General features: G+C 40.7%; 1 protein-coding gene across 1 annotated transcript in view; it reads left to right on the top strand.

The window, feature by feature from the left end:
• Window positions 1–25,784, top strand: part of JAKMIP1 (janus kinase and microtubule interacting protein 1) — a 135,623-nt gene that overhangs the window by 46,128 nt on the left and 63,711 nt on the right. The window contains exons 5-8 of the mRNA XM_018561429.1: window positions 445–564; window positions 3,002–3,148; window positions 8,976–9,113; window positions 10,055–10,114. Of these exons, the coding sequence (XP_018416931.1) occupies window positions 445–564; window positions 3,002–3,148; window positions 8,976–9,113; window positions 10,055–10,114 (465 nt within the window). The remainder of the gene's footprint in view (window positions 1–444; window positions 565–3,001; window positions 3,149–8,975; window positions 9,114–10,054; window positions 10,115–25,784) is intronic.

Below are 25,784 nucleotides of genomic sequence, written 5' to 3'. Positions count from 1 at the left end.
GAAGCCTTGTCTCATAGCTCTGGTCCTCCATTCCCCTAATTAGTTTGGTTGCCCTCCGCTCGACTCTCTCCCGTTCAAGGACATCCCTTCTCAGTACCGGCGACCAAAACTGGACCGCGTACTCCAGATGTGGCCGAACCAACGATCTATATAGAGGCACAATTATAGACTTGTCCCTGCAATACATCCTGTCTATTGCCGAGCACAGAATCTGTTTCACATTAAAATAAATTGTGAGATAAAATACTAAATTATGAAAAATATGGGCTTTCTATGGTAGTCTAACAATTTCACACCAGTGTGATATTTTTAGGAATGGAACAGTTTGATGATAAAATTATCCTAAGATACAATAGTAAAGACGTGTAAAATAACTCTTTGTGATCTGACATTGTTATCTCCTGCTGCATATTCATTTTGTCACATATATCTTCTCTCTCATAGGATACACATGTAGATGACAGAGACCTGCGAAGATTCCAGCTAAAAATTGCAGAACTGTACGCTGTGATCCGGAAGCTGGAGGACAGGAATACACTGCTCTCTGATGAGAGGAATGAGCTGGTATGTAGTTGAATTTGTATCTTAAACACCAGAAACTTGGTCTTACCTACCCTAAAATGTTTCAAGGTGACAACAGTGCTAAGGTTCAGACATTTTGTGCTTTACCGGTCTGTGTTAGTATTTAAATCTGTAGCCCTATATCACCGCTCCTTCACAGCAGCACTAGAGAGAAACGTGGGTGCACAACGACCGAGCCTGTCTTGCGCCAGCATCAGCAGTTGCTCACAAAAAAGTCCAGTCACCCACCCCAAGCTTTACTGAAAATGTTTAATGTAGCATGCAGGTAGACGCTGTGCATATGTGGATTGCTGTGGATCCTTCTCACTCTGACATGTTTCACCCAATAAGGGGCTTAGTCATAGAGATAGAGGAGGGTCCAGCCAATGAGCATTAGTGTCTATACACACATTTGCATATTACACAGCTGTATTTAAATCCACTGCATCTCTTTGGACCCCACCTCGCATTATAGGACCAGGCTGTTCATGGGGCCTGGACTTATACATAAATTGAGACTAAACCCTACACTTTGTCACACTGCCAGAGTCTTTACTATCCTAGTTTGGGCATTTGACAGGTGAATAAAAGTGTTAGGGCTTTGACAAAGGGAAGGGTCAACTTTTGACCTGAACAGAAGTGGAGGCTTCTTGTGCAGCTGGGCCTGAGATCCTGAGGGCTCCAAAGGAACACATGAACTCTAAAACTAACACAGGTGATTCTGAACTATTGGAAACCTTTAAAAAATGTTTAAGGCCAGGTCAGATTCACTTTAAATTGATAAATGTACAGCCCCTAAACCTAGCACTGTGAGGTGGCTTCAGGTGCAATTTCTCTGTATTTATTGTTGGATTAGTGAGCAGTTAAATGCTTTAAGTATACTAATTGAAAAAAAGTATTTATCATAAACCAAAGGTGCCATGTTTTTGCACTTTCGGGTGGATTTAGCCTGCTATTTACACCTCCAGGCAAATCTAGCAAAGAGAGCTCAGGGTTCTGCAGAGATATTATATTATGTGGGTTTCAATTATATAGCACCTACATATTATGCAGCCCTTTGCAACAAACTCCTAAATGAGCGTACAGTGTCCTGACCACAGTCCTGCAAACCTACACCGTGGCTGGTTTTCGGATGAAAGCCTCTGGATACATATTTGGAGTGGCGTGCAAGGCAGAGCACCTGGAAGGAACCTAAGGGAGAAAATATAACCTCAATGCAGGTAGTAGTTGTGGTCGAAATTGGTCCCAGGAGTTCAGTTTTGCCATGATGTGCTGTAATGCAGTAGGAAGAGCCAAGGCCTTGAACGTAGAGGCACATGGAAGTAATACTCTCATTGAGTGAATGGATGAGCATGGCAGGCTGGGGATATCAGTCCAGATATAATTTCTATTTCTCGCAAAAGAAACTGCATCCAACCTATTTTATAGAAGTGATACAAGAATCCCTCTTCACTCCTCCCTCTGGTCTGGCTGCCAGAGCAGTAATCTGAGTGAACTCTTACTGCATTGACCCTGATGAAGGGGGATTCTTGTATAACCCCTGAAAAGTTAGATGTAATTTCCTTTGTGAAAAATAAAATCTGGACAGATAGCCATAGCTTGGCACTTTTGTCCTTGAACGACACAGAGGCGAACTATCCCTGGGCCCTGTCAAGGATCTCTAGGGCATCAGAGAGCTGCTACAATACAACTCGCAATTGGCGAGTGAAAATTGCGTGGGGGCGAGTGGAAATTCAGGGGGGGACTGCTGCCGCTTCTACAGCTTCAGCAGCGGCATTTAGCTCCTGTGTGATAGCGATAGAGTTAAGTGGAAAAAAAATTGTTAAAAAAATAAACATTTAAAAAATAAATAAATAATTACATTTAAATAAAAAGGTGATTTAAAAAGTTTAAAAATGTCACGGTCCACTTGCCCTGATAACCAGTTGATTGGCAGGCTCCTTCCCTACAGGGACCCCGGGCTCCACTGCATAGAAGGTGTCTCTGTACTGTGCATCACACCGCAGGTCTCTGTACTCTGCGTCACACCGCTGACCTGATGGAGTTAAGGCCTGGGCAGGCTAGGGGTTAGTGGGCAAACTTGTGGCGAGTAACTATTAAGGCCTGGCTAGTAACTTTGGACTTGAAATTTTGAGCCGTGGTCTAGAGCATCACCTCAATTCCCAAATAGAAGGAATACTGGGAACTTGGGATGATCTAATGACTGGAATCCCTGAGAGATGTGTGAACCTGCTGCATATTTGAAATAACAGTTTTGGACTTGGCCTAAATTCACATGCAATAAAGGAAATCTGAATTGAAAGAAATCATAAACAAGAAGTGTTATACAGGTCTGCAACATAGCACATTCAATTTACAGTTCAAATGGCACACAAATGTACGTTTTTAATTCCTTGAGATTTTCTGATGTGTCTTCTTGTTTTTATTTTTGTATTTCCAGGTGAAACGAACTAGAGAAAGTGAAAGCCAGGTGAAACCTCTAATAGAGAAGAATAAGAGGCTATCCAAAAAGAATGATGACACTTTACAGACAATTCAAAGGATGGAGGAAAAAATTAAAGCCTTATCAAGAGAAAATGCAGAAGTGGTAAAACATTGTTTACATTATAACATGGATATGAGCCACTCACATAACTTAGAGCTGAAAGAGAACCTTTAGGTCAAATCCACAGTGATTTTTATGTGCATAAATTGTCGGGACTTCCTAAAAACAATGCTCGCCTTGTGAGGCTGATAACTCGGTTAAGCGTGAAGAAAGACACATTTCAAGTTAAGTGTTTGCTTCTTTAAGTGTCTAATTGACAGATTTATACATCTAATACAATAAATACAATACAAGATATTGAAGAACAAATATTTAAAAATGGGAAAGTCACATCAAAAATTACTTTATCACTTTACTACTGCACTATAAAAAAAAAAAAACCACAGGTAGCCGGCCTCCGCTTTCTGGAGCACTGTTCATAAACGGTGCTGCAGAGCACACGTACGGCCAGCCAGTGTACCCTTTGAATGCCTGTGATTGAGCTTTCGTTAGCACAGATCACAGGCAAAATGCATAGAATGGCTCTTTGCCTTTTGATAACTGTGAGACAATCACAGCGGTCACAAATGTAAACTTAAAATGTAAATAAAACCTCCCCCTTGACCACAGGGGGCACACGAAGCAGAAAAGGGGCATATTGACCATAAAGGGGGCACACTGACCACTAATGTTATGGGGTAAAAAAAACACTACAGTCCACCAACAATTATGGGGAACTTGCCACTGATCACCGAAATTAAAGTGGGCACACACCATTGACCACCAACATTTAAAGGGGCACTCACAACCACCACAAGGGGGCACTTCTGACCACTGAGCTCGGCAAGCTGTTCTGTGCATTACATAGTCTTGATCGCTGAACTCTTAGCTGCTGCACTTTATATGCTATGTCTATGCAATTGTGGCGTATTTTTGGGCACTCAAGAAATGCAATAGGCAGTCAGAACATCTGAGGGTTTTTCAGATGTTTTTTATTATGGTTATTATACAGGATTTCTATAGTGCCACAGTTTGCGCACCGCTTCACAAAATATGGGGAGACGGGATAACATGCAAAAGGATTAGAAGGACCCAGCTCATTAAAGCTTACAATATACAAGGAAGGGCAAGTAATTCAGAAGGTAATAACTATGAGAGATGAGCTAATTGAGGGAGTAGATGTACAGTTTTTAAGAGAAGGTAGAATAGGCTGCCCTGAAGAGGTGAGTTTTCAGGGATTGGAGGTTGGAGATGTATTTGGGGCAGAGTTGTTGATGGCTTTGCATCGTATTGCTAGTATTTGGAATTTTATGTGTTGATCAGTGTTATATCCTTTTATCTAAAAATTTTCTCTTTAGTTTTTCCCCTTGCTCAATGTAGTCCGCATCTAGGGTACAAGTTCTCCTCAACCGTCCGAATTGACCATCCGGCACATTTTGAATCCAACGTGGATGGTGGCAACTCCTCGCATGTAAATAGGAGTTGCCTCCAGAGGGCTTAAAATGTGTCTTAGAGATGATCTGCCCTTCTTTATCTGTGCCCAGTTCCAAGTCGAGAAACACCAAATGATCTTTATTGGCTACATATGTAAAATCCAATTTGTAAGGGTTTTTTCTACAATAGTCCACAAAATTGGTGAGGCTGGCTTCTGTTCCATCCGAGATGATAATGATATCATCTATATACCGGGCGAACAGAACCAGATGTGCATCAAAAGGGTTATTGGCCCAGATGAATTGGTCCTCCCACCATCCCATAAAAAGGTTTGCATAGCTTGGGGCAAACCTTACCCCCATTGCTGTGCCCTTGAGTTGGATAAAATATTCTTCTAGAAAGGTAAAATAGTTATGAGTGAGGGTAAATTCGATGGCCCTCAAAATAAAACTGGCCTGGGAGGAATTAAAAATGCCTGACTTACCTAAAAAATAATTGATCGCTTGAAGGCCAAACAAATGCTCTATAGACGTATATAGAGAGGCCACATCCAAGGATGCCCAGATGTAACTCTCCTTCCATGTATATTGTTTCAGGATCTCCAGGATGTGGACCGAATCTCTAACATAAGAGGGAAGCTCATGCACCAGAGGCTGGAGAAAAAAATCTATATAACTTGCTAAATTGCAAGCGAGGCTACCCATGCCAGCAAGGATGGGTCTGCCTGGGGGGTGTGTAGGGTTTTTGTGGATCTTAGGAATCTGGTAAAAATAAGGTACACATGGATGTGTAACCAAAAGAAACTGAAATTCAGACTTGGTGAGGACTTCAAGGTCCACAGCCTCTTTTAGCAGTCTAGTAAGTCTGTTTTTAAAATCCCAAGTGGGGTCTGTTTCAAGTTTGGCATATGTGGTGGTATCCATAAGTAGTATATGAGCCTCAGCTACATTGTCTTTTCTGTCCATAACTACCAGGCCACCACCCTTATCTGCTTGTTTTATTACCAGATCATGATTTTTCCCAAGTGTTTGTATGGCCCTGGATTCATCCAAATTGAGATTATATCTAATCCGCTTTTTATTTGTACATAATTTTTTAAAATCCATATGAACCAGCTGGTAAAACGTAGTAATAAAATCTCCTTTGGAGTTATAAGGATAAAAACTGGATTTTGGTTTAAAACTGGTGTGTCTAATATCTGGATCATAGGCAGAGAGAAGGTCTAGACTACAGGGTTCCCCATCCCAGTGGGACTCTAGCAGTTCTAGGTTCTCAATATCTGTGGATTCTATCTCATTGCATAAGTTCTCTTCTGGATCAATGGGCTGTGCCTCCATGGATAGATAGGGATTTTTTGCTTGTTTAATGGCAAAATGGCGTTGTAAGGTAATTTTTCTAATAAATTTATGTAGATCTAAAAATAGTGTAAAATCATTAGGACTAGAGGCAGGGGCAAAACTCAGGCCTTTTTTAAGGATGGAAATCTCATTTTCTTGTAGAGAATGCTGAGAAAGATTAAAAATTTTTATGGTATTGTTGGAGTGATCAAGTGAGGTGGCTAGAAACTTGTTCTGCCTCTTTTGTTGTATCTTATATCCAGCTCTGTATCCTCTCCTTCTTTGTCTGTGATTCTTTTTATCTTTGTTTTTGGTGATCTGAGATCTGATAAAAAAGGAAGCGGAGCTGGATTAATAGGGGCAGATGCTAGATTTATTTGGACCTGTTTTTTAGGTCTAGTCCCAACTCTCTCACATTCGTCTGGGGGCTCTTCTTGTCTAGTTTCCAGTGCGTTATGAGGTTTTTTAGATGGTGTTAAAGTATCAAGATCCCTTTGGTCAGACATATGGTCCTTATTGGGATGGTATGACCCTGCTTCCTCACGCAAAATAGGCCCTGGGTTACCCCTCCTACCATAGCATGCAGAGTGACCTCTATGACCTGAGTGTGCAAATGGTTTAAAAATAGAGTCAGAGGGGTAGAGATTTTTAGATTGGTCCCTCCAATGACCTGGTCTAGAGTTTAGGGGCCTGGTTTGGCTTTGCTACATTTTATGGCTTTGTGACACTGTAACTGAGGTCCAGATACAGATTCATCTTTTTCACTTAACCCCTTTTCAAGAATTTAGTTCTCTCTATTAAACAACTATGGTAATATAGCACCATCAATTACAAGGTCCGTTTTAGATACCACTCAGTTTTTGATTCTCATTACTTAGTCTATGTTTTAACGACTATGGACTCTGAATAACCTAATTGTTTCATCCCAAATCCTTTTTGGGTTTTTTCGTTATCCAAATAACTTATACAGATCTTCCCCCTTCCCTCCCCTTTATATACTCCTCCAATATACACTTTCTTTGCACCTGAACATTATCCAGCTTGATCCATGTGTCACACAGTGCCATTTCGTGCAGCCGCGAAAAGCTGAGACAGAATTTGTCGGCACACATCCCCGATCTCATTTAAACACTTTTCAATTCTCATCAAAACACCTTATAAAGCCTTCTAAACTCTACAATTATTTTAGGCTATATATAAAACCAGCATTCCTTTTTCAATTCTATGTTTAGATATGTATATAATATATCTGGGTTAAACAATTGTAGCCCTATTTGCAGGGCTTGAAAAATTTGGCGCTGTCTCACCAGTCAGTAAAAAATTTCACTGTGTAATTACAACGGCCGGCCGGGAAGCAGCTCGTCGGGCTCCACTGTCTGCTCGTCACAGACGAGTGGACGAGTGGATTTTTCAAGCCCTGCCTATTTGTATCTATTTATTTATTGTTAGAAACTTTCTCCTTTGGATCATGCTATCACGCAAATTTTGTTTTTTATATATAAATGATCGTAGTCTTCCAGATATAAACATAGCTATGAAGATAGTTTATAATATGACTTCTGCTTAAGCGGGAAAATTTATTTAGAATCCCAGTGACCCCAGTTGTTTCTTAATGGTAAGCCTGAGCTGAGTCGCGCTTTAAAAAGGGAGTCAACAGAACACTCCCTATTGGTTCTGACGAAGGAGGCGTGGCCTCAGAAACGTTAACCTCAGGGAGGAAGAGTAGCCGGTGGGCTAAGCTTTTCACGATTTTACCTATTCATGCCTGTAAAAATTCCACTTTTGTGAGTATGTTTTTATCTGTTTAAATCTGTCTCATTAAAACGGTTTTACGCGATGGAGGCGCTCTTTTGTTGTTGTTTCTTTTAGAGTTGAGGCTTTCCCAAAGCCTGTCTGAGAAACTGCCCCATCTGCGGTTCATTTTGGAGCCATTTCAGATATTCTCCGTGTTTGGATACAAGCCGCTGGCGCTTTGTTTTATATACTGTTTCCTATGTAGCCACCCTGCTGTGTGCTAGTAGGCTGTGTGTGACTCTAAAAAACACACAGACATACAGTAACAAGGCAAGACATCCCCTGCTCCCTACTCCTCCTTCTTACCTCCTCCAAGCTAGTAGATGGACAGCTGCTGCAAACTACTCTGTCCTTTTGTGATTTTGTACAGGACATGAAGTTCAGGGAAGTGGAGCTGAGAGAGTTGGAGCTGTTTGGAAACATGATGACTGCAAGTACTTGAGCAAAAATGTAAACAAATACTTTGCTGGGCAATGTATATTCCTTTGATCTAGACTCAACAGTTTGAGAGTTTAATGCTACTTTAAGGAAGTCAGAGTAAACTCAGAATTCCTTATGGGCATACTACGGTAGATGAAGGTCAGTGTTTCAGAAAGCTTTGAAGCCTTTGGATCAGCATGATAACTGGGCAACTTGCATTACAGGAGGTCATCAATGGTAGGCTCCTAAATCATTCAGCACAGGCTTTCTTATATGCACAGGTAAGGCTAAGGCAGGGGTGGGCAACTCTGGCCCTTCAGCTGTACTTTAACTACAATTCCCAACATCCCTCTGGGAGTCATGCCTGTAATTGGCAGTCCTGTACTGCTTCTTAGGACTTGTAGTTTCACAACCGCTGGAAGGCCAGAGTTGCCCACCCCTAGGCTAAGGGCTCACACAGCAACATTGCTTTAACGCACATGCATTGAATGTGGATTATTGCTTGTTTTATGGGCTTTGCGTTAGGAAGGCCATTGATTGTGAATGGGCCACAATAAATGGTGCATCACATATTTTTTCTTCTAAAGCTCATTTACATTTGTGTACTTTGGTGTGTTAAAACATATGTACGCTGCTGTGCATTGGGGTGCTTGGTACTGCATCACACTGCAGTACACGCGTTGTGGTTAGAGTAACGCGCATTAAAATGCCTGCATGACAACACACCTTGGTAGTGCTCGCAGGCCTAGCATCTGTGCTAACACACCAGCAGACAACTGCAGTTCCCCGTCAAGAATTTGGACGAATGTCATGGTCATTGGACACTAACAATTTGACAAGGCAGTGCCCACGCGTGCTATAAGTAAAAACTAAAAGTGACTTGTGATTTTCTCATGTTTTCTCAGAAAGAGAAGTTTTCCACTGTGGGTTCTCTGAAGTCGCATGCTTCCCTGGATGATCTGAGCAATGCACAGGAACAAGAGATTGAATTCCTGAGGCTTCAAGTTATGGAGCAGCAGCAAATCATTGAAGACATCACAGTGGTAATTACAGCGTTCACATACACATTGGGTGGAATTTATCATAGCAATTGTGAGTGTTTGAACTTTCATGGAATATATTTGACGCATTTTGCGCCAGATTTATGTTGCTAGTGTAATGTTGTTCATAAATGATGTTAAATAAACTCCAGGAAAGAAGACTTGTAACTTCAGGCAAACAGCTTAACTGTCGCTTCTTGAAGAAGTGGTCATGGGGGCTTCTTAAGTTGTGATTGTTTTGTTAGCTGATGCTTCAGTTTCAGACAACCGCGGGACAAGTGCAGGTGAAAACAGGCGCAAAACATGTTGAATTGGAACAGTAGTGTAAGCTCAGCTCAAAACAGGCGCACATGTTAAAAGACCGATTTGCACAAAAATGATCTAAGAGGCTAAAACTGTCGTAATTACTTTTGATAAATTCTCCCTCATGTGCCTAGCTAAGTCTGTGTGTGCTCTTTTCTGCTAGGGAGGTTTTTGGGGAGACAGAAGTAGGGTCCTTGCCCTAATATGCTTCTGTCATCTGTGGTCTCTTCACTCTTGAATTATTTATTACAGTAAAAAGCTCAGTCAGCCCACTCCGGAAATAAATAAAAGTCTGCTATGCACAAAAATGACCATCAGCTGTTAGGACCGATGGAGTTCTAGTGATGCAAAGGTTACCAAGTATGCAGTCAGTGTTGGACTAAGGAAATCCCTGTATCAATTTTGGTGTTGTAATGATAAAAGTTGCAGCATTTACCTTTCAGATTGCAAGATCATTTTAATGTATCCCATCAAGATGACTGTACTGCTGCTGGGGTTGTAAAGCAGAGATTTGAGGATTTTTGGCTGTTTTAGAATATAATAGGAATACGCACTGACAAAGCATGTGTTCTCATTGTATGAGACATTTATTAATAGTTGTTGGAATCTCTGCATGACTTTTTTGTCTTTTGTGTTTTAAGGAAAGGGAACGGATACTGCGGTTCAAGAAGCCCAAACGAAAAAGTTTGAAGCACCCAAAGGTAATTTGTCCTTAAACCTGGTGAATAAACTTTTCTCCATTCCTCTTTAGTGCCTGTACTAATGTTGTAGTATTTGCAGATAGAGAAATTCAGAAACACCTTTTAAGGGTTCTTGAGCCCTTAAACTATGTGTCATCTAAGTGTAGAAGGCAGTGGTGTGGATCAATCACTAGCTTCTAATATCTCTTGGGGACTCCAACAGTGAGATCTCACAGGGGAGTTCCTGGCACTTTCTCTGCTACCATAAAGTCTCTTTCCTCCAGCACAGAGATCTGCTCAATCCCCAGAAGATAAAGAAACTTGAAAATTCCTTCCCCAAAGAGCCATGTAAATATCTGGGGACTGGTATTTATCTTCAGGCTGCAAGAAGCCTTTGGATTGCATTATGAGGAAGCCATAATGACTGACACATTTTCCCCAGTGAATGTCTCATTTTAATGCAAGTGTATAGTAGCTAAGACTACCTGTAGACAGGCACAGCTCCCTTTTGAAGCAAACAAGAAAGGCTGTCTGCCCTTCTTCATGGGAAATGCCAATTCTTTTTATAATCTGACACATTTTTGCACGATTTAAAGAAGCACTACGAGCAAATTGCAAATTAACTACTTGTTTTGGTCTAGGGTCTAAAATCATATATAATCGCCTGATCCTCAATGCTGCTGTTAGACCGGTCCCCGCAGCGTCTTCTCCCCTGTGTTCCAGTGGTCTGAGCCCCGCTGACGTCTTCATGTTTAATACAAGTCCATTGACTTGCGTCGGATGTGAGGACACCGAGGGACATTCTACACCCTAAGCAGAGGGAAAGAGAGGTGAGCGGTCGCCAGGATTGGGGATCGGGTGGGTGCATCTTTTTCATTTTAGACCCTAGACCAAGACGATTTGTTAATCCTTGCAGTATGAGGGTATCCCCACTGCAAGGGTTCATTTGTAATTTGTGCGGAGTTCTTCTTGAACTACAGATAAAAATGAAATCGTTAATAGAAAATAAAAGAAACCTTGAAACATGACCTGTTTGGGTGCTTTAGGATGACTGGAGTTGAGACGCAGTGGCCTACAATAAATCATGATGCAACCTAACCTTCACAATGGACCTGACTCCAAAAAGTGTGGATTTGATCACTTACAGAGAATGTATAGAAGAGTTCCTGGTAAAAGTGTGCCTAGGCACGGCTGTGCCTGCAGCCCAATAGCTGTACAGCCGTGTGAATAAATAGTTTATAGTTTGAATTCTATGGTTTTAAGTATCAAGACATAATAAAAATCATCTGGACCTTAGCAGGTGTTGAAATTGGGTAAATATAACCTCAGATGAACAACGACTCATGACATTACACCGTGTCATTATTTATTTTACAAACATTAAGCCAAAATGGAGATGTTATGTGTGAAAAACTAGGTACACCCTTACTGCTACAATTGGAGTTAAGAGGCTAAGTAGCAGGCAGCAAGTGTGATGAAAGCTGAAGTTTTAACAGTTTGCTGGTGCGGAGCATTCAGGTGTGTGTTAACACAATGCCAAAGAGGCAAGACATCAGCAATGATTAGAGACAGACAAGATCAAAGTGGAGATGTTTGGCCAAATGCACAGCGCCACATTCGACAAAAACCAAACATGGGTTATCGGCACAAGCAGCTCATACCTGCTGTCAGGGTTGATGATTTGGGCTTGTTTTGCAGACACAGGACCTGGGCATCTTGCAGTCGTTGAGTCACTCATTAACTTCTCTGTATACCAAAGTGTTCTTGAGTCCAATCTAAGGCCATCTGTCCGACAGCTAAAGCTTGGCTGAAACTTGGTCATGCAACAGGACAATGATCCCAAGCACACCAGCAAATCTACTACAGAATGGTTGAACAAGAAAAGAATCAAGGTTATGCAATGGCCCAGTCAAAGTCTCGACCTCAACCCATTTGAAAAGCTGCATAAACATATGCCCACAATCATCTATGAACTGAAGCAACGTTGTAAAGAAGAGTGGACCAAAATTCCTTCACAACGATGTAAGAGACTGATAAAGTTATACAGAAAATGATCACTTCAAGTTATTGCTGCTAAAGGTGATTCTACAAGCTATTGAATCATAAGGTGTACTTAGTTTTTCACACATGGCTTATCCATTTTGGCTTTATGTTTGTAAAATAAATCATGACACGGTGTAATATGTCATGTGTTGTTCATCTGAGGTTGTATTTACCTATTTTTAAGACCTGCTTAGGACCAGATGATCTGATACTCAAAACCATGGAATTTAAAGAGGGTGTGCTTTCTTTTTCACACAACTGTATATCTGCATTGAGAATTTAAGGCACTGTGCCTTTTTACTGCTAGTCTCTGGTGATCTGGAGGGAGATTTGGTGATGTCACTATTGTGCTGCTCACTGTTCTCCTTGCTGGAGGCTTTGCCCTGAAGAAGCAAAGCTCTGCCCCTGGCAAGATGGCCTACTCAACGCAGAGCCAAAGTGTGAAACAAGGCTTGGTAAGTCAGTAATGGGGAAAAGATCGGCTGTTGGGAGACCATGAGCAATACTGGTGACCAGCCATTTATTATCTGCTTGCCTTTTTTTTATTTTTTTTTTTGAGTACAGCTTCAAAGTTCCGCCTAAAACGTGAAGCTAAAAGTACACTAATCCTGACAAGCACCGTAAGACTGAATGCTAACCTTATTGGTCCCAAAACTGCTCTTACAGCAGACATTCTGGGCAAAGCAACAGATTTGATTTAGGGCCTGTTCACACGACGTCCGTTTTCTGTGCTGACCTGTTCCGTATGCTACTGCACTAAATATGCATCCCAATGTATCCCTATGTGTTTTATGGGCTACAGTTCTCACGTGCGCAGTCCGTTCAGGTTACGGCAGAAAAAATACTGCAGGTCACATTTTGTCCAGTCAGGAAACGCACAAAAGCGGCAAAAACGCAACGAGAACGGAAACGGAACGCAATGCAGCTAAGTAAAAAAAAAATGTATTCTTGCTCCACTTTTTATGATGTCAGAGTGGGAGATAGACAGACAGGTTGAGGTAGAAGTAAAGGCATGAGCTGCAAACATTTTAAACATGCCCATTACCTTTCCATGGACATACAAGTAAAGGAAAAAAAATTATCCGGGTGAGCTTGCAAATCCTCATATAAACTCCAGAACTGATCTTGGAGTCCCGGAGCCTCAAGATCGGGTGTACCCAATAACGACGTCTCCTGCGAGCTCATTCTCTGCAGATTGCTGTAGCCAGCACCATCAACATGCCTGCAAACTGATACATGTCTGATCACAAGCTTTACATACATAAAGTGAAGTAGATGTTACGAGAGGGCAGAAGCGACCTCAGAGGAAGAAACTGCATACTGACTGCCCCACGACTTGAAAAAAAAAAATGAACTGTCATCATCCGGACCGAAAACGCATCAAAAACACATCAAACGCACTGCATGAGTAGCACCGCATCTGCAGATCCGCACCTGATCAGGACCTGAAAATCATGTGAACAGGCCCTAAATGTAGGCCATTCCGACAGCACATATTATTCCACATTCCTTCACTCCCTCACAATTTGTTCAGTCACAAGGAGCCAAAGGTACCTGGTACTACTGGGAACAGAGGAGCAGGTGACTCACCTATGTGACAGTCTCCAACGACTTGTAGCTTACAAAGGACATTCCTTTTGCTCCCAGCATTTAAATGTAGTGGGGGGTAGTAAAATGGATGGAAGTATATGCTGCTGGGGATGTCTGCATAAAACTGAACTTGTTGCAGCACTGTCACAGCACAAATATACCTGTGCTTAAATGGAGAGAAAAAAAATGTACATAACTATTGTAACTTTCCTCTTTACCAGTGTAGTATTTGGTTATGAAGGATTGAGCTGCACATTGTCCTGATGGTGGTGCTGTTCTCCAACTGTTTGATAGCACACAGCAATCTCCTGCAAAAATGGAACGGGCTAGTCATCCCAAAGTCTATATTTCAGTCTTGATCACGGATGCTATAACTAAGCCACCTAACAGGTTCCTATGAGTGAAATATCACTTATGTGAGTCTTTAAATGACGTTAAATGACGTCCTACATAATGAAGGACTGTGGGTAATTGAGCTTCATCAATAGGAATTGATGACAAAATCCACTCTATCTGATTACAATTTTCTAAAGCATTCATCTTAAAGTGGACCTGCAGGTAAAGAGCAGCACCGTAGTTTGAGATCATGTGACCTCATGCTGCAGGGTATGGTACTGGGGTGAAGCCACTACTCCCGCTGTCATTAGACAGAGGAGAGCAGCGGCTTCCGGCACAGAGCCAATCTCATCGTATTATTACTGTGATTGGTTATCACATGGTAATGTTTACAGAGGATCCTGTCACCAGGACTTTTCTTTCTTTGCATGAGAGAACGGGTACTCTTTATCTGGACAACTAACGGCAGAGGAGGTGCCGGCAACATACACCGGACCAATTCACTCCGATAAATATACGTGTGTGGCTGTCTGTTACAGCCGGATACTTGGAGTGAGTACTTTTAGGGGATATGTATTGATCTCAATACACTCCCCGGAATAAGGATTGCGGATATATCACCGAACATTTGGAATATTTCGTTATTTTTCTTCACTTTGAAACGGATTGAAAATATCACAGAGACTTCTTTGTTATCTTTATAAAACATTTTTTATTGGAATTTTACACAGCAAATAACGGAGACCACATATGCATATTTTTTTAAAGAGACATATAATTTATAGTTTCTTAAACGAAACACTCAATTAATATTTATCCACCTTGACCACATAGTAGAGTCACTTTTGATAGGATAATTAACACTATGTTCACAGAAAGAATTTCTGTCACCCACGTTTGATTTGTTTTTTTTTCAGCACTTTTGTTGTATGTTAAAATTGGCTTATATGTTCAGCACTTGATTTCTATCATTCACTAGTTAAATTTAGCGCTGTTTGATTTTGTATTTTCTCAATGTTTACATTGCCAAGCCTTCCCCTTTCTCTTACAACAGAGGCAGGGGAGGGTAAAGGAACTAATTATTGGATGAGTCTTCTGCTTATTAGTTCCTGGTGAAAACAAGCTAATAAAAATAAAAACTATTAAAGCTTGCAATTATTTTTAACCCTCTCACTCAGCTCTCCCTCCTTTTCTGTATGTGTCAGCTCCATTTCTGTTTCTGCTCTGATGTGTATATTAACCCCTTTGCCTCCCTTATCCTGCACATCCCTCTGTTTGACCTGTACATTTAATGCATCTAGTGCACCATTACCGAGCTCCGTTTTAACACCCTCAATACCGGCATGTTTCTTCTTTTCCAAAAATATTGCAGCAAAAAACAAACTACCTTGAGTGAGAAAAGTCTACTTTCCAAAAAAGGGTAATTTCAGGAGTTTGTGTACTGTCCTGGCATTTATATTTGCTATGTTGTATAACATAAAGTAAGAAAAACTGTCTGTCTTTTTTTTTTATTTTTATTTTTTATATAAACAAATTTTAAAAAATGTGTTAATTTAATACATTGTTTTCTATGGGTATGGTTCACACCTTACCGTATTTCAGCCCGTCTGAACGCGCTACAAAACGGCCTACGCCTGAAAAGGTACATGAGCTTCTTTGCAGCGTTTTTGTCGCGCGTTTCCATTGGGATACAGCCAAGTGGGATTTTCATGTTTGATTATATATCACCGAACATTTGGAATATTTCGTTATTTTTCTTCACTTTGAAACGGATTGAAAATACCACAGATACTTTTTTGTTATCTTTATAAAACATTTTTTATTGGAATTTTACACAGCAAATAACGGAGACCACATATGCATATTTTTTTAAAGAGACATATAATTTATAGTTTCTTAAACGAAACACTCAATTAATATTTATCCACCTTGACCACATAGTAGAGTCACTTTTGATAGGATAATTAACACTATGTTCACAGAAAGAATTTCTGTCACCCACGTTTGATTTGTTTTTTTTTCAGCACTTTTGTTGTATGTTAAAATTGGCTTATATGTTCAGCACTTGATTTCTATCATTCACTAGTTAAATTTAGCGCTGTTTGATTTTGTATTTTCTCAATGTTTACATTGCCAAGCCTTCCCCTTTCTCTTACAACAGAGGCAGGGGAGGGTAAAGGAACTAATTATTGGATGAGTCTTCTGCTTATTAGTTCCTGGTGAAAACAAGCTAATAAAAATAAAAACTATTAAAGCTTGCAATTATTTTTAACCCTCTCACTCAGCTCTCCCTCCTTTTCTGTATGTGTCAGCTCCATTTCTGTTTCTGCTCTGATGTGTATATTAACCCCTTTGCCTCCCTTATCCTGCACATCCCTCTGTTTGACCTGTACATTTAATGCATCTAGTGCACCATTACCGAGCTCCGTTTTAACACCCTCAATACCGGCATGTTTCTTCTTTTCCAAAAATATTGCAGCAAAAAACAAACTACCTTGAGTGAGAAAAGTCTACTTTCCAAAAAAGGGTAATTTCAGGAGTTTGTGTACTGTCCTGGCATTTATATTTGCTATGTTGTATAACATAAAGTAAGAAAAACTGTCTGTCTTTTTTTTTTATTTTTATTTTTTATATAAACAAATTTTAAAAAATGTGTTAATTTAATACATTGTTTTCTATGGGTATGGTTCACACCTTACCGTATTTCAGCCCGTCTGAACGCGCTACAAAACGGCCTACGCCTGAAAAGGTACATGAGCTTCTTTGCAGCGTTTTTGTCGCGCGTTTCCATTGGGATACAGCCAAGTGGGATTTTCATGTTTGATCGTTTTGTAGAGCGTTCGTAGAGCGTTGAACGCGCTACAACACGTACAGGTGTGAACCAGGCCTGAATGAAGGAATCTGTTGCACCTTTTTCATCTGACCACAGAAAACCTGCAGATAATTGTAAGGTGTATGGCCAGCTTTACTCTCAGGAGCCATTTAAGAAAAGAAGTGTTTAACCATTTTAGCTTCAGAGACCATTTCACATTCAGCAATGGGTCTATATATTCTTCAGCAACTTTAGTTTGGATACAAAAGTAAGGTCTATCCTTTTTTTCTTTTTTGGGGGGCTTATTCCTTTTGAAGAATTATTTGATTTTCATGTTTGACCATGGATGATTTTAAAACACTGCACTACAGTTGTAGAGTGTTCATTTTGTTCTGCAATTTGTGCTGTCTATCTTGACACTAATATAATGAAATAGAAAAATTCATCAAAAACAACAACTTTCATATGAATACTTAAGTTTTTTCTACTTTCAGTGTTCTTTCAGCAACTCCTGTGCAAGAAACCAGGTAGACTAATTAGTTGCTTAGAGAGCTGCAGCTACTTACAATGTAGGATTGTTTGTTTACATTCTAACAAAAAAAAGAAGCAGAACAAAGACCAGACACAACTGTTTCTGTGATCAGATAATTGGGCCTCAGCTGTCAAAGTAGAAGCAGGTCTTAGCAGCTACAGTTGTGGCCACAACCGGAAAAGACTTTGGGCTTGTTCACACCATCTCCAGACCAGGATGTTTTTATGTCTGGTCCAAAAACACATACTTATGCATTCCTATGGTAAAAAGAGTTAGTTCACACCATTGTGTTCAGTTCCAGTACTTTTATTAAAGTACTGCATGCAATATTTTTTTAGGTCCGGAATGCACCGAAATGCATGCAAACGCACTAGAAATTCAATTAAGACTGAAAAAAGTAAAAAAATGCATATGCCTGTGTTTCTTGTTTAAACATCCAGACTGATATGTCAGTTAGTAGATTAGTGACACACAAGGGCACTGAGGGGGTGAGTTGTGGAGAAGAAAGATATATTTGAGTATCATCGGCATGATCAATGGCGGAGGTGTAGATAGAGAAGAAGGGGTCCAAGGACAGAGCCTTGGGGGACTCCTACAAGAAGAGGAGGGGAGGAGTTAGATTTGTAGGTGACACTAAAGGAGTGCTTAGATAGGTAGGAGAACCATGAGATTGTTTAAAACTCCTAAGGAAGCACAGAGTTTCCCTTTGCACCAGTCAATTTCCTGGCAAACTGTTTGCTCCTGTTAAACACTTTTTAGCCTTCTGTATTCAGTTAGCCAGAATTTTGTGCAGGAGTGATCTATTCACACTGTGGATCTAGCAGGAGTACCTCTGAATCTGTGATGCATACAATTTTATAAAAGCTAGGAAATCTAGTACTCGCATCATCAGACATTGAAGGCATACTTCAATTTGTGTTATTCTCGAGGCTTTCTCCCCAGATGTTTCTCTGTGGGACCAATTCTCAGCTTCCTGCAGGTGGGTCTAGACTAACATCTGGCAGGTTTAAGCCCTTTCTGTTCTGTTCTCACAGATTTAGAACTTTCATGTCGCTCCCCCATCTGTCCCCAAGGATTCCATGGGATCTGAAACTGGTTCTAACTGTGCTTTAGGAACCACTGTTGGAACCCATTGAATACATTCCTTCTGTTCTACCTGGTTGATGTTGAGACATCATCTTATGCCAGCATTGGGGTAAGGTCCTTCAGGTGGCTCTTTTGAGTTGCAGGCAATCCCCAGTTTTTGGATTGTGTTTTGGGCCTGTTAGTGGTTGTTTACTGTGTTGCCCACTTTATAGTTGGACTGCTTTTGGGACACCATGAGTGTTTGAGCTCCTGTGTCTTTCCATGAATGAGAAGGAAAATAGTATTTTTGTACTCCCAATATATTGAGGAACATAGGTCTCACTCCTCTGTGTTTTATGATCAGACTTTTGGTACTGCTTTGCTACAAAAACTGAGGCATGCTGGTAGTGGGAGAAATTATTCTGGTCTGGCCTACAGTTTTTTGTTTGCCAGTGTTTAATCCTCCTGTAGATGGCATTATAACGTTAAGGTTTATGACTTCCTGTGTCCCACAATGGACTCCAAGAAAAGACAATTTACAGCGAGTACATAAACTTTTTTATAAGTAGTATTATTCCATTGTATACAAGTGTAGATCCAGTAAAAGCAATGTTTAATCAAGCTAGGTGTTCTTCGAAAACCTAAGAAATGTAAATCAGATGTTTTTTGTTTTAATTACGTGAAGTCTTGTTTTTTATTAATCCAAACCAGTTTAAAAGTGGCTGTTCTGTGAGTTAATCAGATTGTATGGCATTGTATATTGCTAGGATTTAACATGTTTCAGACACGGGGGGCTGGATAGGGATGAGTTAAGCCAAACGTTCAGGAGGAGAGAGCCCAGGTAATATCTTACCAGTGTAATGGTGCTCATTCATAGTCCATTGTGCAGGTTGGAGGCAGTGTGATGAGACAGGGAACTGCAGACTGTTCTAGGCCAGTGACTCGACATATTTATGCTAACTGATGCCATCATCGCAAGCCGAAATGCCATCCACACATGCCCTTATACTTTAACTTCAGATATACTTACAGTGTAGTCTTCCCGACCAATAGTTTGGTCCTTGACGTCCTATGCTCTGCTTTCCTCAATACATCCTCTTATAAGACTTCTGAGTGCACGCTTTTGTTTGCTTTAAGCGGGTTTTGCATTTCAATACCAGTCTATGGAAAATGCAAAATCCACTTGAAGCAGGTCAGTTGCAGGTTTAGGAGGTGGTTAAATGCACCTACCAGTGAATTCTAAATTCAACACAAACCCAAAACCTGTTGACACAGACCCTAACTCGCCCAATGTCCCCCACAGATTTGATGCTCCACTTTCTTGGTGAATGACACCCAGCATCATTTAACCCGCTTGCTGTGAGCCCAGGGAGTTAAGGCTCTGTCACCTGTTCTGGACACACAAGAGAATGCCACATAGAGTGGTACTGTTTTCTGCAGCATTGAGAATTTCCTCACTGCTGGAAGTAAAAGAGGACATGTGATGTCCCATAACGGGACTGAAGACGGCTACAGTTAGAGAGATAAATGAAAGCTTTGTTTTTTACTACTAGTTCAGCTAATATGTTAATACTTTAGTGTGCATGATCTGGGTACAGTGTCACTTTAAAACCTACCTTCAGGCTCCGGACCCTCTACCCACCTCTCACTGTATATCTAGGCTTTGTGGAAAAGTTAGTTTTCAAAGTTTACAGCACAGCTGCAAGCTTAGCTTTTTTCCATGAAAGCAGATCTTGAGAGCCTGCCAGCTTTCCAGTGTAAACACAGCAGGTGCATCAAAGCTGTTGGATACCAACTTAAACCTGACTTTAGAGTTTTTGTGGTGATCGTTGAGAATTAATAACTTCCCTTTAAATGTAGCTGGGGGGACTTGCTTTAAAGTGTATTAACACTTTTACAGTCAGTTCGAGAAAACCTCTCAAACTGCATACCTAAAACGAATTTAATTTTTTTTTTTTTAACCTTTTTAGATGTTTCTTTGGCGAAGGCCCTTGTGCAGATTGCAGGCTACTCCGAGCAGTTTGGAAGCAAAAGTAGGTCAAAGTGAGGGACAGACTGAGCTTCTCTGATTAACTTACATTGTTTTTAAGTCTTTAGGATAGCCAGTGTTCATATCTAGTTTACAACGGATAATTAAATCTGCCAGCACATAGAGTAAACTTAATTTCCCACAACCCTTTACATTACATAGGGGGGAACACTAGATAGTATTTTTAAGCAAGTAAAAAGCACTACAAAATGTAAGCAGCAATTTTTTATTTTTTTAAAAAGTTGTACAATGTGAATGTAGTAGATGTAATCCCAATTTGGCTGCAAAGGTGGAACCACACTTTAAAGAAGAACTCCGGGCAAACAAAAAACGTACCTTTTGCAGTGGTGCTACCCTTACACTTTGCCTAAGGGGGCTCAAATAAAGCTGTATTACTCAACTGATCATCAATCTTTTCAGCTCCCTCTGGGCTGCTAGACTGATCCCCACAGCCTCTTCTCTCCTTGGCACTGGTGATCTAAGGACTGCTGATGTCATCACGTCTTATGCATTAGATGTGAGGATGCCGGGAGATCCATAGCTGAAGCAGAGTGGGCGAGAGGTGAGCGCTGACCACCGTGGGACCGAGGATCAGGCGAGTAAAACAGCTTATTTGAGCCCCCTAGACAAAATGAGCACTTAATCCTTGCAGTGCTGGGTTAGCCCCACTGCAAGGGTAAGTGTTTGTTTTTCTTCAACTGGCAGTCTTCTTTAAAGCTCTTTTGCTGCTGCAAGAATATGTAGGTAGATTTCTGTCCATAGTCTGGTCACAGGTGCAATTTAACCTCTTGCCGTCCGCCCGTTCAGAAAAAAACGCCTCAGAGGGTTGCCTTTACCAAAAAATTTGGTAATAATGTTTTAGAATTTAATATAGGGGGAAACTGTGTTTTTTTTTTTTGTTTTTTTTTTAAATCTGTAGGTTTTCCTTAATATATTAAAAAATAAAAACCCCAGTGGTGATTAAATACCACCAAAATAAAGCTCTATGTGTCCCCAAAAAAGGGTATAAAATTCATTTCAGTACAGTGTTGCATGACGGAATAAATGTCAGTCAAAGTACCGCAGCGCTGAATACTGAAAAATGGCCTGGATGGGAAGGGGGTTTAACACCCCGGATGTCAACTGGTTAAAGAGCATGTCATGTGGCGTATTTATAAAGTCTGACAAAATATTTGATTTTTGTTTCTAATTCATAGTGATATTTTTTTTTTTTTTTTAAAAGGAAACAAATGGTTTAATATGTTCAAACTGAAAAAGGCACCATCTTTGCCTATGTAATGTAAATACTGTGAATATGTGAAACATGTAAAATGTGTCTAAGACACACGGCACTGCAACTGTAGGGCATGAAATATGCAGAGTTGTAGATTTAGGTAACAAAATATCAGTTTGAGGTTTTATAAATAGACCTCTGTACTGTACAGTGGTGGTAATTGGGATAAAAGCTTTTGGATGTGGATGTACGGTGAAGGGTATTGACCTGCGTTTTGTTTACTGGGCACTCTTAGTTTTGCTGTTTGTGCACACTGACTGGCAGCTCCGGGTTACTGTTGCTAGCTGTACACCGCTCACATGGAATAGTCTGGGGACCCGGGGCACATATGGAGCTAGGCAGCCTACCTGCTCCCAGTCCCCTGTCAGGGAGGGGCTGCGCTCTGATTATTTTCATAATCATTATTTAATCTGCCTGGCTTTCAGTGGCCAGCTCTCCGACAGGCACATCAGGTGCTTAATGTGTAAATGATTATCACAGCATTTGTATGAGGATCTGCGTGTGAGTGTGCAGACCAGCGCGGGAACTGAGCTCACCATTAGATGGAATATAATAGGGACTGAAGTGGATGCTCTTCACTGGCAAACAATGGAAGATTTCCTACTCATATTGTACTTCTCCTTCTTCATCTGTCTGTGTGCGCTGGTGTGTCTGTATTTCTCTGGATGCCAGGAGCTCACCTATAGACACGAGGGTAGGTTATCTATAATACCTCTGTATGTAGTCTGTATGAGGGTTTTCATTTTCTTGTGCTGTATAGTGAGCATTTTAATGTGTATGTGGTGGCAAGGACAGCCTTTAAAATGTATTTACATTGTCATATTAAAGGGAAAATGTCAGAATAGAAATACAGGGTTGCAGATTTTTTTTAGAAGGTGCAATCTCTGGGAATCTCATCATTATCTTTTTCTCTGCCATCTAATCAGCTGCAGTTGGTGAATTCCCTACCTGCAGATGTATGTAAAGAGTTGGGTGGGATGTAGTGACATCATTGGCCTTATATGACCACATGGCTATATTTAGTCAATGACATTGACCTAATATGGCTTTTTGGCCATACAAGTCCAGTGATGTCACGATGAGCATCCCACCCCTTTGTTTATGTGCAGCTGTGGGGTGGGCAATGCCCTGGCCTGCAGCTGATTGGGGAGGTGGACCGAACTCCCTTCCGGGTTCAAAGGTGTTCTAGTTTGGACAAGGTTTGGTTTAAACCTGAGCTCATTCCTACTACAGTACTTAGTTGCTGGCCTTGCACTTGGTTACACGCCTTGTGGTGCGCAGCAGTACACTGGGCTCCACTGTACAATACGATGGGGTGCCATTCAAAATGAATGGAGCAGGAACACACTGAGCATATAGCAGGTGTTTTGCAGAAACACGCATTTTAACATACACTGCTGCAACATTCAAGTGTGAATAGGCCATGAAAGACCGACATTAATGGATACAAACTGTCACAAATTATGAAAGAGACAGACTGTGGCAGACTCGGGTTCAAAGGCATGCTTGGGGGAAATTGTGGTGAATGTTGGCTCTTTTGTTGGCAAAAGATTGTCCTAAAGCAAATTAGGGGTATTGCCAGAGTGGGCAAGCTAAAGCATCATTGCAATGATTGTTGGCTTTATTTATTGTGAGTTTTTTTAACCCCTTCTATACAGAGTGCATGGATTCAATCACATCAATCCCTGTGGCCTGAAGGAACTCACAATCTAGTGTATATATTTGACTACGTCCAGCTTGTGGGAACAGCACAGTCTCTTTTCCGTATATGCTGAATGTACTGATAATTTGCAACCAATATTTTTCAAAGTGCTGTGTTACATATTCAGCTTTTCAGATGATCGTCAGTTTTTAAAGGATGCTGAATTGGTCAGGATTTTCGTGCAATCTGATGCTTAGCTTGGGCAGATATATAAATGTTGTGTGGTGTGATGGTTTATTAAGTGATGTATCAGAGCAGAGACCAGAGATAGCAATGCAACAGTGAATTATGCTCCTGGTGAGATCTTGTCACCTATAACTCTTCCTGCTGGCTCCAGTATGTATCTCAGAATGTTTATACAATCACCTGGGGCTCAGCAAAATCTTTCAAGCGTGAACTTTTCATTTCATATTATTGTCAGCCTTAATACTGTGTGTGTACATGAGGTAGCATTAGGGATGGGAATGTTTGGTGCTTATCTGAAAATGAACACACAAATATGCTGTGTTTACGGTGATTCCAGTGCTGTACAGAGATTCTCACTTGAATAAACCTTTTTGTTTGTTCTATACGACATCACCCTCTCCTATGGTGCTGTACAAAGTAAGTGATGCAAACAAGGGTGGGAAATACAGATAATGCTGCAGTATTGACGCTTGCCTGACTGGGTGAGATATCAGGGAAAATTTGTGGCATTCGTTAACTAGTTCCAAGATACTGAAAAGGAACCTGTAAGAAAATAAATATGGTAGCTGCCATTGCTGATTTTTTTCTAAGATAGGTTCTAAAGAGTGTCATCCCAATCTTCCCTTCATTAGTTGGTGGGTCAGTGAATTGGAAAAGGCATGGGTGTATCAGGAGTCAGGGCATACTGTACAATACATTGCAGCAAGAATGCCAGTCCCATAACTTGCAGCTTGAATAACAGGTCAACGGAGTCAGTACCACATGTCAGACTTCACAGTCTGCCTTTAAGAAATCAGGAAAATAGAAAAGGTGGTGCTGCGTATAGCTGCTCATGAGATTCTTGCTTCCATTGTTAAATGCGTGCTAGAAAACGAGGGCTGGTTTCTGGTTGTATAAGCGACATTTGCACATTTCCCGTTTATAGACTTCAAAGGTTTGTGGTTATTACAGTGTGTGAAATAATAAGACTTTCACCATAAAAGTGCAATGTAAAGTTTGTCGTGCCTTTCTACAGACACTGCCCATGAATGCAAGAATCAAAATTGTGTTTTTATCTGTCTTTTAGATGTGGGGTGGCTCCATTACTTTTCAATCTCAATTCTAAGAACATTTTCAGCAAGTACAGGAAATACCTGCTGATTTTGCCAGAAGTGCAGTGTACATGTCACATCCTGTGAGATGAACTGTAAGCCGAAACAATGTTTTCTTTCTTTTGTAAACCACTAACTAACATCACTCCCCTTGTAATGGAGATGTACAAAGACAGACATTTGAAGTCTAGCATGGATAGCAACTAGGGCTCCTTGTATTCATACAGTGGAGGAGTGAACGTAGCCACCCTAGGACAGGAACTGTTATTCACAGAATTATCATGTGATAATAAAGGGGAAAAGGGTCAGGAAAAAAGAAAACTATTTAAGGCAGCTTATCTAAGAAATAGTAAGCTGCAGAATATAATATTTTTGATTTTGGGTTTAGATATTCTTTAAGATACCTATACATGGATGAAAGGTCTGGTGACCTTTTTTAACCTTAGAACATGACAATGCAGAGTCTATGGGCAGCACTCAACTTTCCTAAATGAGTATTCTTGGGCATAAAGGCATTTAAGCAGGTTAGAAAATCTTGACTGAATGCTAACTATTGGTTTCCCTGGTGCTGGGATGGTATTTGCATAAAAAATCACCAATAAGACATAGTGGTGAAAACACAATGAAGGGAATCTATCAAAACTGGAGCAGACAAAATCTGGAGCAGCTGTGCATGACAACCAATCCGCTTCTATCTTTTATTTTTAAGCTTAACTGAACAAACTGAAGGGATAATCTGGTTGCCATGCACAGCTGCTCCAGATTTTGTCTGCTCCAGTTCTGATATATTTCCCCTAATATCTGTTTTTTTTAGTAAGTGGTTTTATACAGTGAAGGGGGAGGACTAGAATCCTTTGGCCTGGGGAGCAGATACCAAGCAACCCTGTGGGCTAAAGAAAGTGTACCACACAAAGTGTGCTGAACTGATTGGTGTGCATGGTGGATGTTCTTGAAGGACATGGATTGTGACACATCTTTCAGCATTCACTTCTTTTGTAGCTCATGGCATTTGGTCACATGACATCTGAGAAC

The sequence above is a fragment of the Nanorana parkeri genome, unplaced genomic scaffold (genome assembly GCF_000935625.1).
Source record: "Nanorana parkeri isolate BGI_ZX_2015 unplaced genomic scaffold, ASM93562v1 scaffold523, whole genome shotgun sequence".
NCBI lineage: Eukaryota > Metazoa > Chordata > Amphibia > Anura > Dicroglossidae > Nanorana > Nanorana parkeri.
The sequence above is the reverse complement of the archived record's forward strand: the minus strand, read 5'-3'. Positions and strand labels throughout refer to the sequence as shown.